The 19,100-nt window shown below is 31.3% G+C and overlaps 1 protein-coding gene across 1 annotated transcript in view; it reads left to right on the top strand.

Moving 5' to 3' along the window:
- The first annotated feature begins 9,869 nt into the window (after positions 1–9,869).
- Positions 9,870–19,100, top strand: part of LOC123667619 (irregular chiasm C-roughest protein-like) — a 39,220-nt gene continuing 29,989 nt past the window's right edge. The window contains exons 1-2 of the mRNA XM_045601485.1: positions 9,870–10,145; positions 17,208–17,358. Coding sequence (XP_045457441.1) covers positions 9,951–10,145; positions 17,208–17,358 — 346 coding nt within the window. The 5' untranslated portion in view covers positions 9,870–9,950. The remainder of the gene's footprint in view (positions 10,146–17,207; positions 17,359–19,100) is intronic.

The raw sequence follows: 19,100 nt of genomic DNA, 5'->3' as shown, positions 1-19,100 counted from the left end.
TTATATGCAAATAACAATGCAATGTGTACGTAAATATGATATATATTTTTTTGTTATATTTAAGTATGCCCAGTTGAAACTTTGTTAAAATAGACGTAATCACAAAGTATAAAAGGCATAACTGCACTAAATTGTCATCTATACATACAAATAAATAAAATTGGAGTGTCTATACCAAAATAACATTTTTTATAATTTTTGTCTGTCTGTCTATTTGTTTGTTCCGGCTAATCTCTGAAGCGGCTGTTCCGATTTTAGCGGGACTCTCACTGGCAGATAGCTGATGTAATAAGGAGTAACGTAGGCTACTTTTGTTTTAGCTTTTTTTTAATAACTGCGAACTGAACAATAACTATTTTCTTAAAATCCACGCGGATAAAGTCGCAGGCACAGCTAGTTAAAATATATACTCTGATTTCAGTCCCTTATTTTATTATCAAAAAATCATTAATGCTTTCAATGTAGCTATGTTATGTGGTGTATTGTGGTGGCATTTCACCCTTGATATCAGTATCCACTTTTACTCCAAAGGTCAAAGTAACCTATTTTATTGACAACTTACCTGAGGTTTTCTGTTCTTATATATTTATTATTAATGTTTTAAAAGCCTTTGCTTGTCAAAGGTCGTGGTCTTTTTCATCGTCATTCACATCTGAAATAATATAGACCTCATGCGCCCTACTCATTATTCTAAACTGCTCACCCACATTCATAAGTTCATTATATCATCTACATTCATCATGTTTTAAAAGTATTCAGTTCGATATTCAATCTGTACGCATATGTATGTATATGTATATTTCATATCACTTCACTTCAGCTTATCGCAGTCTACCGTTGGACATAGGCCTCCACAAGTTCGCGCCAAAAAATAGCGTGAACTCATGTGTGTTGCCCATAGTCACCACGCTGGGCAGGTGAGTTTGGTGGCCGCAGGGCTGGCTTTTTCGCACCGAAGACGCTGCTGCCCGTCTTCGGCCTGTGTATTTCAATGCCGTCAGTTGGATGGTTATCCCGCCATCGGTCGGCTTTGTAAGTTCCAAGGCGGTAGTGGAACTGTGTTATCCCTTAGTCGCCTTTTACGACATCCACGGGAAGACAGGGGTTGGCAATATTCTTTATTGCCGTAGCCACACAGTTCATTTAGCTTTCATATGTACAATTTGAAATAGTTGTCATTGAAATTTAAGTAAAATATATTTAGTAGCTACGCAGATGACAACACGAGTATCAATACCAAGCGTATCGTGATTAGATTTGAGGCTTTATAGAAAACGTTTCATCGAATATTTAAGTAAAATCCTTCGGCGCCAATACTATTTATAATTGATAGTTTACCCTTAACGGAAACCACGTGGTTAACCCTCAATTCTTGTGAACTTTACGTGCAGGGGGCGTATTCTAAAAATACATGATACAGAATTCATCCGAATGTGCGTCCAGTCGAGTTAGTTGCGCCGCGACGCCGGCTCGCGCCCGATACCCATTGTTATGATCTAAATACCTAATAACTTTTTCTTCGTGCGATTTCTTTAACGTGTGGTGACAGAATACGGTGAGTCGTAGACGCTAAAATATTTAAATTTGGAACGTATATATTTCTGTTTCAATTTTATTTCTTTATACATATATTTTTTCTCTGAATCATTTCTTGCGCCATAAAAACTTGTGAGGTAGATCTCTCAATCCATAAAGCTCGGAATTTAAAGCATCGCTGACTCAAAAAACTAAAATAACGCCTAACTATATACGTTTTTGTTTGTGTTCCTGTCCCGTTCTTTAAATATTCGAACTGTTTATATATGTAAATTCATAACGAAGAAAATTTTTCAGTCATATCTCGAAAAGCTCTAAATAGAACAGCTTATAAATATATGCAAACTAGATTATAGCAAAGATTTCATCGTGAAAGTTTTTGAGAGCAAATTTTTAAAATGGGCGATGTTGCTAGTTCTATTAAACAATTAAATCTTATCAATATAAAATGCCAATATCTTTTTGAATTATAAAATCACATACATTATCACGTTAAATGAAATCAAAATAAACTTATAAAGGTACTTGACCTTCCGATCATTTGAACCGGAATGACCCGAACTGAATTAAAACACAATATTAACGTCTCTTTGCTGGGCAATGGCTTTTCTTTTCGAGAAAATGGAAGCAAGGATTTCTAGTTCATAAGTAGTAGTAATTTTACCACCATCTAAAGTGGAACCGCTGTTTCATATTACTCTTAATAGATTTCTTTTTTCATTCTAATAAGAGGATGAAATAGAGAAAATACACGAAAGATTAAATATATATATTAAATACTAGCTGACCTGGCAAACTTCGTATTGACATATTTTTTTCTTAAATATAATAATTACATATATCAAAATAAAATATAGCCTATTTTTCAAGTTGGATCAAACTGCACACGGTGTGCAAATTTGATTAAAATCGGTTAAGTAGTTTAAGAGTTCATCGCGGACAAACATTGTGACACGAGATTTATATAGGTATATTAAGATATACGTATGTCAATAAAACTTAGTTCCATACAGGACGATTTATATGTAAATGTCTTCGAGTATAAGAATAAATTTATTGATATTTATTCTGTAATAGGTATTCGTATTAGTTCTTTTTCTCTATATTAATGTTAAAGTCAATAGGCACTTGGATAAAGTGAAATATGTTTAAATCTAGAAAAAATGTCATAATGACAATTTAGTCATTTTTCCGCTGCTAATTAAAAAATATTCAGAATCTAAAAGCAGTTGTGATTAAGCGAAGTACTAAAAGCTAAATTACTTTGCTGTATAAACAACTTAATCTTTAGTATAAGTTAATTTTCCTTCCAAACTAGCTTAGTACTTTAGCAGGAAGGGGGAACTGATTCCATTTCTTCCACCCCAAATTAAATTAAGAACATTAATCATGATTCACCCAAAATATGATAACATTTCTCGTGCTATCTAACACACGGTGCTGTTTAAGGAAATTTAGTCGAACACACAAACATACACTTTCCAAAACAAATAAGCTCGTCCTCAGCTTAGTTTATTTCACTTGGTCTTATGAAAACATCAAGTGTAAATGTTTATGCTTAAGTGAACCTCTAACCAGGATAGATTCGAGAGAGTTATTTGAGAATTACAATTGGACTATTAGTAGCTATACTATTTGGTTCTTAACAATTTTTTCGTTGGTATAATTGTCAAAGGTTGGTAAAATTGTCAAATTTGGTTGGTAAAATTGTACAATTTGGTTGGTGAAATTGCCAAATTTGGTTGGTACTATTGTCAAATTTGGTTGGTACAATTTGTCAAATTTCACGTTTAAGAGTTTTCAGCGTTGTCAAATTTCTCGACTGAGTGATTTTTTGTTTATTTATTCCACAATTCTGCTGGTGGAAGAGAGACGGTTGCTGTGTAGATCTTACAATTGTTTGACAGTTTGGAAGTTTGTCTTTGTGCTGTAGATATTTTCAGATCCCGACACAGGAGAAAATTTTATTAAATTAAGGACCGTTTGACGTGAATTTAAAAAATATGCGAGAGAAATCGCGTTTACCTTGCCAATAATAAGAATCATAAAGGTAATGATAATTATAATAAAAAATAGTAACAGATAGCGCATGTGGTCGATTTCTAATTTGAGATAGCTCTAAGTTCGTTGATCTTACAAATATAGAAGAGAATGGGAAACAAAAGTAAAATGAAACATGAAATGCCGTTCAGTCTCCTAACTCGCACCCTAATATGCTCGAAGTAATTTCAAGACTTTAAAGAGAAGTACACACATATAAATAGACTAATTCCACACTATGACTATCCGAAAATTAAAAATTTTAATAATTTAAAAAAAAAATTATAACAAATTTTTGAAGTAAAATTTTTTTACGCAAGCTTAACTTGAGAAGTAAGTTGGTTAATGAGTGACGAGAGCGTTACGAAAAGTGTGATCGGTGAGGCAAACGGAGCAAAGGGGAGAAGTTCTCTTCCTCTCATCGCCAGTTACGTTTCGTATATCTAAGACACAGTACAGGCCTATTATGCTGAAGTTTTACTTCAGTCGTGTGGTCTAAAGCACACTCGTTTTATAACTATGAAGAAGTCGTTATGTATCCAATATTTAAATCGTTCCATTTCAATAGAATTGTAAATTAGTTTCACAGATAATAAAATCTATATTAAAGATTTTTCTTATTTAAACGTTTTTTGTTTCCTACATTACATTAAAAAAACTGAAATGCGAAGTAATTTAACAAAGTACTTACAATAGGCGGCCTTATCATTTTTTACCGATCTCTTCGAGACGACTATCAGATAGGGTGATTGGATCTTTGCTTTAATTGGGTTGTCTGGAAGAAATGGCTAAATAGCTATAAGTCCGCCCATTGTACTTCACAGTCTGTAAATGTTTTCAAATGTGTTTAATGTTTAAAATGTAGTTGTACAATAACATTAAAACCAATAGAAAACTGTCGACAGAATTTAAATCATACACAACACGTGTACATGAATCCATACTTAGCAATTTATCCATATACATAATTAAATTCTTCTCAAATAAAGACCTATATCTGGTACATAGGATACTGATAGTCTTTATCAGTGGACTGTAAACAGACTTAATGTATCAACTCAACTTAATAACTACACTTTTTTTGCACAGAATGCAAGTATAAATTATTTTATAGATTAAGTGGAGTTTCGTTGTAAAAAACAAAACAGAAAAAATATATCACAAACTTTTATCTATTAGATACCGTTATAGGTCAGATAACTTTATCAGAAATCGAGAAAATAGCCCCTTATCAAACAAATATATTAATCTAAAGTGCAAACACATTTCAAAAAGCTTAACAATTTTTTCTTAAATATTTCACAGAAACCATTTTTTACCCGGTCACATGTTATTAGTTCCACAAATGGGTCGCAACCCGATAGTTTTTGTGATAGGACCACACAAAACAACACAATTTTACACTTTAACTAGTTTGTGGGCGTCAATTCGAAGATAAATTTTTGCGAGTGTTGAAATAATAGCATTTCAACACGATGTTTGTAGATATCGAATCGAAATAGTACGCTAAGAATTTAGCTTTTAATGGACCAAAAAATGTATTTATGTCTAAAAAATATGATATATGTGCCACTTAAAACTAACCAAGACGTGGTGTATTTATATAATATAATAATAATAATAATAATTTATTTCAGACGTAGTCCATATTTTTGTTAGTTACATTTTTTTTTTTTTTTTTTCCTTAACTATGTTAGTTTCAATAATTGTGACAAAACAAATTATACTAAAACAAAAATCCAATTAAACAACACTAAAATTAAAATTAAAATTAATTATAATTATTTATGAGTGGCAGTCGTAAATTAAAATATTTTAGATTCGATTATCTCTTCAAATCTATTGTAAAGGCCATACCTACTTATTGAGGAGATTGTAGACAATTTTTTCTTCACTTTTGCTATAAAAATAATGTATAAATGTACACTTGAAAAAAAAAAAACAGTGACAAACCAGTAAGATTTGTGTCTGAACTTTATATTATTAAAAGTTTTTAAACATTACGATACGATCCAACCTGTAATATCCCACTCCTGGGAATAGGCCTCTATCCCCATGTAGGAGAAGGATCAGAACTTAATCCATTACGCCGTGCTACTGCGGGTTGGCGGATACAACTGCAGACACACTAACTATAAATGTTCTAATAACAGTAATAAAAATATACATAAATAGAGTAGGAATTACTTTAACTGACTCCATTATGATTATTTTTACTTAAGACTTAGCTAAATAACTAATCCTGCTTTCAAGCAGTTTTTCATTCCTGTGGTGATTAAGGTGACCAGAGCAGGGGATTAGGGATAGGGTCTTGGGGGCTTGTGATGCTTCTATGTTGCAGATGTCTATATGCTACGGTAATAGCTTACTATCAGGTGAGTCGTACGCTTGTTTGCCGATCTAACTGTAGAAAAAACTCGGGTTAAAATTAGATGGTCATCTAACTGAATTTAACAAACATTTTAATTAGTATAACATTCAGATATAAGTTTTAAATGAAAATTAGTGACGTCGATTCATACAACACGTTGGCATCTATTAAATGTGTATATCTGGCATTGAAATATGTGCGGAAATTATTAATGTTTACAGACAGACATAGTAGACTGTCATAGTATCAGTAATTTGAAATATGTATTTGTTTACATATTACTTTTAAATAATAAAGTTAAAATTTTCGTTTTCAACGTCACATTGGCTTAGTGGTTACTAAAGTTACTGATACCTTAGCGGTCGTAGGTTTGATTCCGGCACAGTAAAATAATTTATTGGCCATATGAATGTGTATTGTGGTCTGCATGTTTGTGCTTTTGGGTTGGGTTTGTTTCCGAAACCGACGTGAATGTGAGGCTTTTTATTTGTTTTCATTTTCTTATAACCGAGCCCCCGATACAGGAGAAAATCCTACTGGGGCCGTTGAGTATGAAGCGTTTATTTATTTATATGTATTGTACTAAAAAATCATCTTTTCTTTAAAGTATTTGCGTACGGTACGTTATAAGCTCTAAAACGACGCACAGCAAAAATACATTGAACTTGATACTCGCTTAGTATAAGAATTCATTGAAACCAAAATTTCAAGATCAAACTTATTCTATTATGGCATGCAAAAACATCAATAAACATCCCATCCCGGCTTCAAAGAACATAAACCATAAGGTCATGGGAAACAGGCGCCATCTTGAACGCAGACCGCGATAATTAACTAAAGTACACAATTAATAAAAAGTAGGCGTTAAAATAATATTTGTCGTGCTACGGATCTCTAGGATAGACTCTCTAGATGTGGCCTGTGCGTAGTTACTATTACGAGTTATATTATAAGCTAGCTGATAAACTTTTTCCTGTCTTGTCAACTGACAAACATGAAAAGTTTAGACGTTACGTTTTCTGTAATTTACAGTGTCTGCATGTATTTATATTTTTTTATTTTCAGTCCATAAGAACTTTTTACAGAGTATTAAAAAACTTTATAAAAATATACAGATAAAAAAAAACATAGAAATAAATTTGATTATCAGGTAGAAATAAAACAGTCTTTCTTTGTGAGCTTTGTGAAATAATTTAGTTTTGTGTATCGTTTGACAAAACAGATCCATTACTGTACCAAGCCAAGCTCATTAAAGTATTCTTAAAACTCGTATTAACACACAGACAACAATAATTAGGAATAGTTTAGACATAACTATAATATTACCAAAAGATACTTCAAAGGGCTCAATAAAACATTTATAATTTTAACGGAAATGAAAATTTTTAGTGTTATTCTTTTTGTCACGTCTAGTGTCTATATTTCCGGTACATTTCGACCATATGGCCGAGGCATGTGCGCGACACATTACTGTGCTGTGGTGAAATAGTCATAATATACTTCAGATAATCTGAATAAAATTATTAACTAGTAATTACCTCTGACTTCGTTTGTCGTATAACTTCAAGTATATTCGTTTTTTAATGTGTATTTTGTTTCGTTTAATATGTAAACTTTCTATGAAATTTTTTAATAAAATTTTAAAATTTTATCAGAAAAAAAAACTATGGAAAATAGGTTGGTCTAGTCAAATAGTATTATTTATATTCGCACTAACAATATTGTATTAGTGAGGATATTTTAATTTGTTTTACATATCAGATATAACTAGGTATACTTACGTTTATTTCTAATAACACTGTTTTCTTTTGTTCTTGTAAATTAACGCGTTCAGTCATGATCAGTTTAAAGGAATCATTTGGTTGTCATTTATAATCTAGGAACCTACTGTGATATGTAGTCTTTACACATATCTACATTAATGTACTCATTTTAAACATACTAATGCAGTTGTTAGGAATATCAAACTCCATTCAAACGTATAAATAAAGGAACTAAAGTATTTTTATATAACTTATAGAATAGTCCAGAGGTACCTAGCGTTAGTAAGAAAACATTTAAAACATTATTAATAATTTTCAATAAAGAAGCGTGAGAAAATTAATTCGAAGGAATTCGGAATTAGTGACATATTTTAATTACAAACTTTAATGATACTTCGTGATCGATTTTTATGAATAATTATAAATAAAAATTAACATAAATATATCAAAAATTTGTTAAATATAACAAAACTAGTAAACACATTTTGCAATGGCTTCCCACCTGTTGGATACGTTTCGTTTAAAAGCAATTAGTAGCAATTAAAACTTGTAAATTTTTATTAATATTATAATGTGGTATTTTAGTATTATGGTGACACCATATTTACGCTTAATTTCGCACTAAAAACTTGTTTGTTAAACGTGGGAAATATGAAACTATAGGTCACACTTAGCTTGGCTTTTAAGAATTGATTTACAATCTAAATACATTAACATAGTAAAATTATCCTTATTGATTAATTTTCTATTAAACCTAACTGCTTTATAAAGCAGTTATTTCAATGTTCTCTCTCGCTTTCTCTTTCATTCAGTCTCTCGTTTCTGAGTTATTATAAAATCCTCATTATTCAAGTAATTTTAGCACACGTCTATCAAATGTACTGTGAAACAAAAGTAATCATATAAAGCGTAAAATTAATATCTTAACCTCGGTTATAAAACACTCGCAACAATAAAACACAAAATATATAAAATAACAAATGAATGAAACAGATTTTCGTTGAGTACGTACAATCATTAAGTATTAAACTAGTCGTGATGTAAATTCTAGTGTTTACACAGAGTGGACTCGGTAACTCGAGTGCAAACGTTCTTGAGTCAAATTTGTTTTCACTCGACGAATAGTTGTAACTCTCTTGAGACTTTCTAAGACATGGCTTGAGTCACATCAGTAATGTGTGTAGTGGAAACATGCTTCTGTATTTTTTGTAAAGGTTTTTGATTTTGAGCTTATTAAAAGTAGTTGATTTAGCGAACTTCAAGCCGTCGCGAGCAGTATTTTTTGTGTAAAGATTTTTTAAGACTTCCAAAAAGGAGGAGGTTCTCAATTTGATTGTTTTTTTTTTTATGTATGTTACTTCAGAACTTTTGACTGGGTGGGCCGATTTCGATTTAAAAAAAATTTAATCGAAAGGTGGTGCGTGTTATTTGGTCCCATTTAAATTTATTTGAGATCTAACAACTACTTTTTGAGTTATATCTAATAATGCGTTTTTACTTGACTATTTTTTTGTTGACCTACGTTGTATACCACCGCATAAATTTTACTAGGTGTACTGATTTTGATGATTTTTAATTTAATCGAAAGCTGATATTTATCACGTGGTCATATTTAAATTTCATTGCGATCTGATTACAACTTTTTGAGTAATCTTTGATAACACGTATTAAAAGTAAAAAGAAAAAAATAGTCAAGTAAATACTTGACTATTTTTTCTCCTACCTACGTTGTATTATTTGTCGATGTAATTGAAATCGGTTTTTTTTCATTTTCCAGTAAACACAGTTATTTAAATTTTAATTTTAAACCAACCTTTTCATGACAATTAAATAGCAGACAAATAATTAATAATAAAAAAAATGATTTTAATTTGAATGGACACGTATAGTATAAATACTCATTATTAAAGATAACTCAATATCTACTCGCCAGACATCGCTCAAATTTAAAAGGTACCAAACACAACAATATCTTCAAAATCGAAACACCCAGTAAAAAGTTAGGAGGACACTTAAAAATATAGTAGAACCTCCTACTTTTTTTTTAATGAAGTAGATTTAAAAAGGAATAAGCTTTTGAAGGCCTAAAAATAACATTTTACGCTTTTAAGGTTATTTTATCAAGAATTATATTTTAAAATGTTTTTTTTTTCTTTGTTTACAGATATTATACACAACTAGATGATAAATCGAGGCAAATGTATAAAGCTGTTGACCATGCAACGAACATATGAGCCGAAATGGCGGCCACATTTAAACGAACGGTAAACTTGCGCGCGCGCAGGGATGATTCGGAATTCGAAAATAGAATAACGCGCAGGAAGTCAGGATGGGCCGGGCCGGATGTGTGCGTTTGGATCCTGTTGTCTGCGACATTTTTTGTCGGTTGTCATGGTTACAAGGAGCAAAGATTTGCAATGGAGCCACAGGATCAGGTTAGTTTTTTATGATTATTTTTTATTTTATTTTACTTAATTATTTTTATTATATCAGTGTGAAATACGGCAACATACATTCACAAATATCCACATTTAAAATATAAAGGATATCAGTTAATTTATTTATTTAATATCCAATCATAATCATCAATAATAAATAGCAGTGAATAATTTATTTAAAGATACGAAAGCACTCAGTAAATACAGGTTAAATTTTAAGAATTAATTTTGTCGCTGTGATATCTTAAAAAAATGTCAACTAATCATAATAAATGTTATTGAGAATAATTTTAACGACTACAAGAATTCGCATACTATGGATATGAATTTACCGATACTGGTTTATTTATTGGTATTAAAACACGGAGAGAAAAAAAATATAAATAACTTTCTGAGAACACATTTCCTTACCGTTGAGGACGTAATTATCTTAATGGAGATAATTTTTCGTGTTGATTATTACTTAGTAACTATTGTTATTAACTTATTATATTTAAAAAAAGAGTTGACGAAAATATTATATAATTATTTTACTGTCAAGCTAGTTGTTTTAATTTTTTTATTCCGTTTTTTTCCTTTCTAACTTATTTAACTTATTGAAACTGGTGGTATGAAGCATTTAGTTTTATGCTTCATAAATTAATAGCAATAACTGTATTTTGTAAACATTTCTTAGTAAACCTGTTTCTTTTTTCAGTTTTTTTTACGTTTATATTTTTGCATATTTTAATTCGTAATTTGATATGACACATGTATAGCTAACATGTCTAATATGCTCGATTACAATATTAAGCCTAAGCTTAATACTGATTATTTTTAGCTGAATCTACATTTAGAATCTGTAGTAGCCTTATTATTACTATAATTAAGAAATATCGCATGATTTGTTAAATGACTATAAAAAAACTCACTAAAAAAGATTTTTTTCATTTCGATTTTTTTAATGTTCTTAATTTTTATTAGTAATACTCGGAAGAGAAAAAAATATTGAAATTCTATATAAAAGAGTGTTGAACTCATTTTTAATTTATTTGTCTTATTATGTATTATATAGCATTTAAATAATTTGATCGTTGGTCAACACGTTAAACAAGTATATGAAATTTAATACAATACATTTTAATGCCTTATCCGTTAATTTCGATTATAAATACTTTTAATTATAACAGTAAATTAGATTCATCGTTTTAATGTTAAGTTTTACGATATTTTAACGATCTTTATCAATATCGGTATATATTCGGTCGTTAACCTTTTTTTAGTATTTTTGTTTCCCTTTACGAGGGCGATGTGCAAAGGAAAAGCTGTATAATAGTTACGAATTGTTTCTTCCTGTTACTATTTTGGGTATTATAAAAAATGTGTTCTAGTTTAAAATACCTCTATCTATCTATCTCTTTAAATATCTGGCGCGAACTTGGGGAGGCCTATGTCCAGCAGTGGACTGCCATAGGCTGAAGTGAGTGAGTGAGTGAGTTTAAAATATCGCGGTAGTGTAACAATAGTTACCATATACAAAAATTATAAAACACAATATTAGTATCCGTTTCCTTATTTGTATAGATCTAACTTTTTTTGAGTTTAGAAAACTTATAAGTAGTAAAGTATAAAGTGTTACTCACTTAAACAGTTACATTTGAGACTTTATTCATTTATTTGTCTTTATGGCTTTTGACTGATAAAAAAAGGAAAAAAAATCTTGATATTTACATCCTAATCATTTATCAGTATGAAATAACTTAGATAGGGCTAAGCAGGACACCTTTCCAAAATATGTTGAAGCCCGACTGGGGAAGTACCTCGACCGTAAAGAAGATCATAAGAGGTAAATAATCTTGTTTTCAAGCAGTGTTGTGTTCCTGTTGGTTAGTAAGGTGACCAGACCTCCTGAGGGGAATCAGGGTAGGGTCGGCAACGCGCTTGCGTTGCTTCTGGTGTTGAGGCGTACGCTTGTTTGCCAACCTAGTTACATAAAAAAAAAAAATACAATACAATATATATTTATATACTTTATGATCTAATCTAATACCTATACCAACCAAATATACATAAAAACTTCTTAAAAATTATTAGAACTATTTCGAAGGATTGCGACTACAAATAGCGTGACACGACATGTATTAGATAAATTGCACAGAGCTTAATTAGCACCTCAGGCGACACCCAAGGGTACCGGGTTTGTGTCCTGCTGAGATACATTTATTTATTTTTAATTTTCATATTAATACATATTTTAGCTAAGGTCAATAATGTCAATAATATCATAAATATATTACCTGGTTTTATAAATCTTATAATTTTACCACAAATAAGTTCATTCAACATCTTTTATGCTTTAAGTTTGATGTTAATTTTCTATTTTGTTGAATGAACGGATTGACCACTTTATTATTATAGTTGAAATAACTGAAAACATGTAATAAATATGCGTGTTGTATGAATTAATAATACATTAAAATATCTAATGCTTTTTTTTGTTGTTCGATAAATTCATACAAACGAAAAGTCTTATCATAAATTATCATACATAATATTGTTATGTATGAATATGTATGTATTAGTTGGATCTAGATAGAATATTTTAAGAGGTACTTTCAAATTGTTAATAATACGTCCCCGTGTTTTACTTTGTAAATACAGGAATTTATGTCGTGGTCTAAGTCATGAGAATTTTTGACCTTTGACGTTTTTAAGCATTTTTTTTATCATTTTGGTTTTATTGATAAACAACGAACTTTTACCCGCGGCTTCGCTCACATTGAAGTTATTAAATAATTAAAGAAAGATTTTATCTTTCGTGAAAAAAATTAAATTAAATTTTAATAATTAAGTAACAAAGGAAAGTAAAACTTGCTATCTTTCCTTACTTATATCTCCCTCTCAACTTCCATTCGCCTCGCCCGATCACACTTTTCGTAAAGCTCTTGTCACGCATTCATCAGCTTACTTCCCAACTTAAGCGTGCATGAAGAAATTTTACTTCAAAAATCATTTGCACTATTTTGATTGTACTAACTCAGTCTAAAAGCGTTTAAATTACCACCGAATACGTCACAGCAGAAACTCAAATCGTTGTTTGCATTGAATGGTCACATTGTTGTGTAATAAATAAAATTAAGTGATTCAGTCATTGGATGATTTATTATTATTTATATTAGAAAACTTATTAAGATATGGTGATATATGTATGTAAATTATAACATTAATCTTGAATTGTGATCGAGATTTCACTTTTAAAATGTATTCACAAGGATTTTCTATTATTAATAATATAATGACTTAATTGGGTTTAAACATTCAATAATAAATAATTCATTAATTTATAATGAGAACTTTCAGTGTATATTAAACGTGAATTGGCACAAGATTGTATTGGATACAAATTCAGCATCTGAAAATGAAAAATGAAAATGAAAAAAATATTTATTTCAGTACCATCGAGTTATTTTACACATTGTGATTGACTCCCTCAATTAGGCGCAGAAAGCACCTGAGCCAGATGGAGTCGCTCTTCCATTATAAACTAAATACAAGGAAAAACAGTACTTAGCGCTAATTCATACAATACATATATATACAATAAAGAAATAAAGAAGTAGTTAAATATTCATACATAAATATACATGTGTGTGTGTGTACGCGTGTGTGTGCGTGTGTGTGTTTGTGTATGGGTGTTTGTGTGCGTGTGCGCGTGCGTGCGCGCTTGTATGTGCGTGTGTGTATGTGCGTAATTGAACGTATGCGTGTGCGTGTACATGGTTCAGCTTGATTTTATTTTATTCAGAAGATTAGCATCTTTAGAATATCTCCAAAAACATTTAATTTGTCTGCTCCGCTTTCTGTTTTTCGCTCCAGGTTAAAAAAAACTTTACTTAAAAAAGTTTTAAAACGTACGTTTTACAATCTTTTTAGCTTTCTCACTCATTCACTTCAGCCTATCACAGTCCACTACTGGACATAGGCTACTACAAGTTCGCGCCAAAAATGGCGTGAGCTCATGTGTTTTGCCCATAGTCACCACGCTGGGCAAGGAGGTTTGGTGACCGCAAGGCTGGTTTTCTCGCACCGAAGACGCCGCTGCCCGTCTTCGGCCTGTGTATTTCAAAGCCAGCAGTTGGATAGCTATCCCGCCATCGGTCGGCTTTATAAGTTCCAAGGTGGTAGTGGAACTGTGTTATCCCTTAGTTGCCTCATACGACACCCATGTGAAGACAGGAGCCGGAGTTCTTAATGCCGTAACTACACAGTAGCCTTTTTAGTTACATAATGTTAACATAGAAGTACTATATATCTAAAGAAATGAAATAAAATTAAGTTTTTTTATTTATTTCTATAAAGCCAATGATAATATTACTAGCGAAACTTATTCAAGTTTACTTTTTTTACTTTTTTTTTTTCTTTTTATAAATCGCTTAAAGTCTATGAATTACGTAAATTGTTGGAAAGGTTCTAATTTGAATTGATAATTATTTTGATTAACATAGGCATTTGTTCAAAAGTAATTTTTATTATATCATCTTTGTATTTATAATGCTGCCATTTTTGGCGTGAACTTATGGAGGCCTATATCCAGTAGTGGACTGCGAAAGGCTGCTGTGTGTGTGTGTGTGTGTGTGCGTGCAGGTGTGTGTGTGTGTGTGTGTGTGTGTGTGTGTGTGTGTGTGTGTGTGTGTGTGTATTTATAATAAATTATAATCAAACGACAAAGACTTTTGTTGTGTACTATCGTGTTAAATCATATCAATGTGTCAAAAAACATTAGTTTGAAAAACACATAACTTTTGCCTAAGGTAGAGTCTATATTAAAAATGAATAACCATAGTTATATTTGTTAGCAAACGAAAAAAAAAAGACAAGTTTTACATCGACCAGTAATACAACGTAGACGACAAAATAGTGAATTAAATACGCCTTATTAGAGATTATTCAACAATTACTAGTCAGGTCTCCAACGAATTTAAATGGGATCATGCGACAAGTACCAGGTTTTGATTTAAAAAAATCATCGATATCGGTCCAACTAGTACATATTTCTGAGGTAACTTACATAAAAAATACGATCGAATCGAGATGCTGATCCTTTTTTTGAAATCTGTTAAAAAGAAGTTTATAATCAAATCCGAGGTAAGCATATTATAAAATTTGTCATAAATTAGTGATTTGAAAAATATTAAATTATTGTGTACAAAATTAACCAAATTTAAGATTCGATAAGTACATTTTGAACTTTACATTTTCTCACTCGTTGAATATTTTTGACCAAACTTTACCTACTGTAAAGAACTTTGGTATTCTTTAAAACTGGTCGATATTATATTATTATAACTAAATTTAACATTTATATAACGTAGAACCTTCTTTGATTGTTAAACTTATATTAAAATAAATTAAAACTTATTTTACAGACTTCAAATTTAATTTGCTGAAGTTGCCTTTTCTCTGCGTATGTTTTTGTAACAACCGTAGCGAGTTTTACTTACTTATATTCTTTTGACTTCTTAAGCGGAAAACTCACTTACAGATATATTTTATATACATAGGTATATTAAATATTATAGTACAATTATATAAAACACTAGCTGTTTGTCGCGACAAAGCCCGCGTCGACTACACTATTTTGACTATTGCGTTAGTGATACCGTCACATTCTACTGTTAAAAGAATCTTTAAAATCGATTGATTAGTATTTATGCTTGTCATTGCAGACAAACGAATCATCAAAACTTTGCTCTTTATTTAATAATAATACTAACGATATGTTTATGACTAGATCACAGCTAAATAATACTGTTTTCCAGTAATGTTAGCCTGTGGTAAGTAAGGGGACAGGAGCTCCTGGGGGATTGGGGGTAGTCGGTAATACGCTTGCGGTGCTTCTAGTGTTGTAGGCGTCTATAAGCTACGGTAATCGCTTACCAGGTAAGCCGTACGCTTTTGTGCCAACCTAGTTGTATAAAAATGCTGTTATATGATCTATTAAAATATTAGTAATAGAAGTAGATAAATAATAAATGTGTTTGTCCTTACATTAATCGCTCACGAACTTAATAATTTATTTTATGATATTTTTGTGTTGTTCTAGGTTAAATCATAACGAAGAAATCGCTACTTTCCTTATTTATCTTCGCTGTATCCACGCCGAGAATCTTTTACGTCTTCTTAAACCTGCTCTTAAACTAATTGAACACAATTTTTTACATTAACTGTAATTACTTAGTCAAAGCGTTAGAACTCCAAAAGACAATTCAAAAGTGTTTTTGTAGCCTACTTACATACAGATTTTTTTTTATTTTATACAATAATGCAGTTTAGGTTCACTGGTATTAATTTGTTAATTTTACTAAGAAAATTATCACTCTCCCAGTTCCGTTCCGTCCCGTTCAGTCCCAAGTTTAACGTGTTCTGGTATATGTGGTTTTGTTAGTAAATATATGATTATGTTTCTAAATTAATATTTACTCTGTACACTACTGCGAGTTAAAATTTAAACAAGCCACGACTACATGGGAAATGAATGAAATACATACATTTATACTAGCTTTTGGTCCACGTTGGTAACACGATTTAATTGTTCCATTTTTTTTTATAATATAGCTTGTGTCACCAAGTGATAATGTGGTTCGACTAGTAGATTTTTAAAGTGACACTTTTATTCATACGCCTCAAAAATTTTCGTTCATCTATCGCATGTCGCATTACAGCTGGCCGTGGAGTAGGGATAAAGTAAAAGGTGTATGGCAGAGCCGCCAAGGTCAATGTGGTGGCGCCCACAGCTAGGCTACATCTAATGTAGGTAGCAGAAAGCTTGTGAGAATAGATAGATCTTCGTTACTCTTTCATCAAAATCGTTCCACCCAGTCAAAAGTTCTGGGCAAAATACAAAAAAAAAAAAAAAAATACAAAACTTGGAACGTAGATAGCTTTGAGTCTTTTAGACTCGATCGGAATTAAATCTGGTAAGACTGCGAAGAAATAATCGTATTAAACCCATTATAGTTGTACAAAGATGACGCGTAAAATAATAAACATATAACATTAAACTTACTTGTCTATCCACAGAGTGCTGTCGTGGGCTCCCGTGTAACGCTACCGTGTCGCGTGGAGAACAAAGTGGGAAGCCTCCAGTGGACCAAAGATGACTTCGGACTGGGGACGCACCGTAACCTCAGTGGTTACGAGCGGTACTCCATGATCGGAAGCGATGAGGAAGGTAGGTTATTAGTGACTTATTGTTGAAATTATGTTATTTTAAATTCTGAAAGCTTATTCATTATTGTGCTTGTATTCAGACAAAAAACACTTGTTTACCACACTAGTCGTATAAAAGAGTCAAATTAAGAACATCCTCACTTTTTGATGTCAGTTAAAATTAACATGTTTTTGGAATTAACTCCTAAGAATCGATTTTAATATAACTCCTCCCCCCCCGTATAATAAAATATGAAATATGAAGAGTAAAATCTACTGAATGAATGACCTCGTTACGTTATTTGATTCGTTTATTTACCATTTGATATGGTATTAATCTTTTTCTTAGTCTAGTAAGCCTTTTTGTGCCTATTTAGACAGTCCACTAGTCCACCTTAAGGAGTAAGCTTCAGTCGTGCGTCGGAGCTGGTACACAGACTTTTTTTCTCATACTATATTGTACTATGAGAACATGTGATTGTTCCCATAAAAATGTTTCACGGAGGATTTTTTTAACCTATGTTCCGTAGCAATTTACTCCGTTCTTACCACCGTAATTACATACTGTACCAATTAGATAATTTGATATCGACCAGCAAAATCCTACAAAATTTTACATACTATATTATGAGATTAGATATAGTATGTTACGAGCTTGAATTCTAATTATAAAACGTATAACGCATATATGTTTATAGAAAGAGTTTTCTGAGGTAGGGTAAAACAGGAAATACCTTGCTCAAAATCTGGAGCTGTCTGACTCTGGAAGTACTTCGACCTTCCAGAAGATCACAGCTAAATAATACTGCTCGCGAGCAGTTTTGTGTGTACCAGTGCACCTGGGAGGGATTGGGGGTAGGTTTGACAACGCGCTTGCCATGCTTCTGTTGTTGTAAGCGTCTTCAAGATACGGTAATCGCTTACCATCAGGCGAGGTAGTTATACATGAAATTATATGTAAATATCGTTACCTAACTTATGCATTAGCGAACCACACTTTTGAAATAACTTTTTATAGTTGTGTGTACAATAACGTTTCAACACTCGCAATATTTTCTATCGAATGCTGTAGATTTTTTATAATACAGTAAAAAGCGTTTGTAAAAATTCTAACGAAATAATTACGTGATAAAGTGCTTACAGAGTTTTTCTCGAAGAAAAAAAATCACCACTATTGTAATGGAGTTTTTAGTTTGATGTCTATAGTTTTTAGGTCATAGACGTGTCTAAATTTATATTGACAGTGCTCTTATTTAGGCTGAATCTAGGTTGTTTTGTGGCCATGAAATATAAACATAAAACAGAATTAATTTAAAACGAAGTATTTTTTAAATCTTTGTGAACGCAATAATAAATAGACAAATGTCTTAAACTCAAAAATTTTAGTAGTAAAAAATCCAGTGTGGTGAGTACAAAAAAAATTGTTGTGTTGTGTTTCTAGAAACAATCGCAACAAACACACATTCAGATCCCACCAAACACATCTATGGTCTAGAAACGCATTTTTTATGAACCATTTATACAAAAATTTGCGAACAAAATTCACAGAATATAGAAAATATAAATAACAAACGATAATCTCTTTCAAACATAAATAATCGAAATTAAATTTGCAATATCATATAAAAAAACAAATAAACATCTACATTTATGCCTAAATACGTTATATAAAACTTATATGTAATATTACGTAGCACCTGCAAGCAGTTTTTACCACAGCCATCATTACCCGTTCATCAAGCCGCTGAGAGATATAAGCGGAGC

This window comes from Melitaea cinxia, chromosome 28 (genome assembly GCF_905220565.1).
Source record: "Melitaea cinxia chromosome 28, ilMelCinx1.1, whole genome shotgun sequence".
Lineage (NCBI taxonomy): Eukaryota > Metazoa > Arthropoda > Insecta > Lepidoptera > Nymphalidae > Melitaea > Melitaea cinxia.
This window is presented reverse-complemented; position numbering and strand designations above follow the sequence as displayed.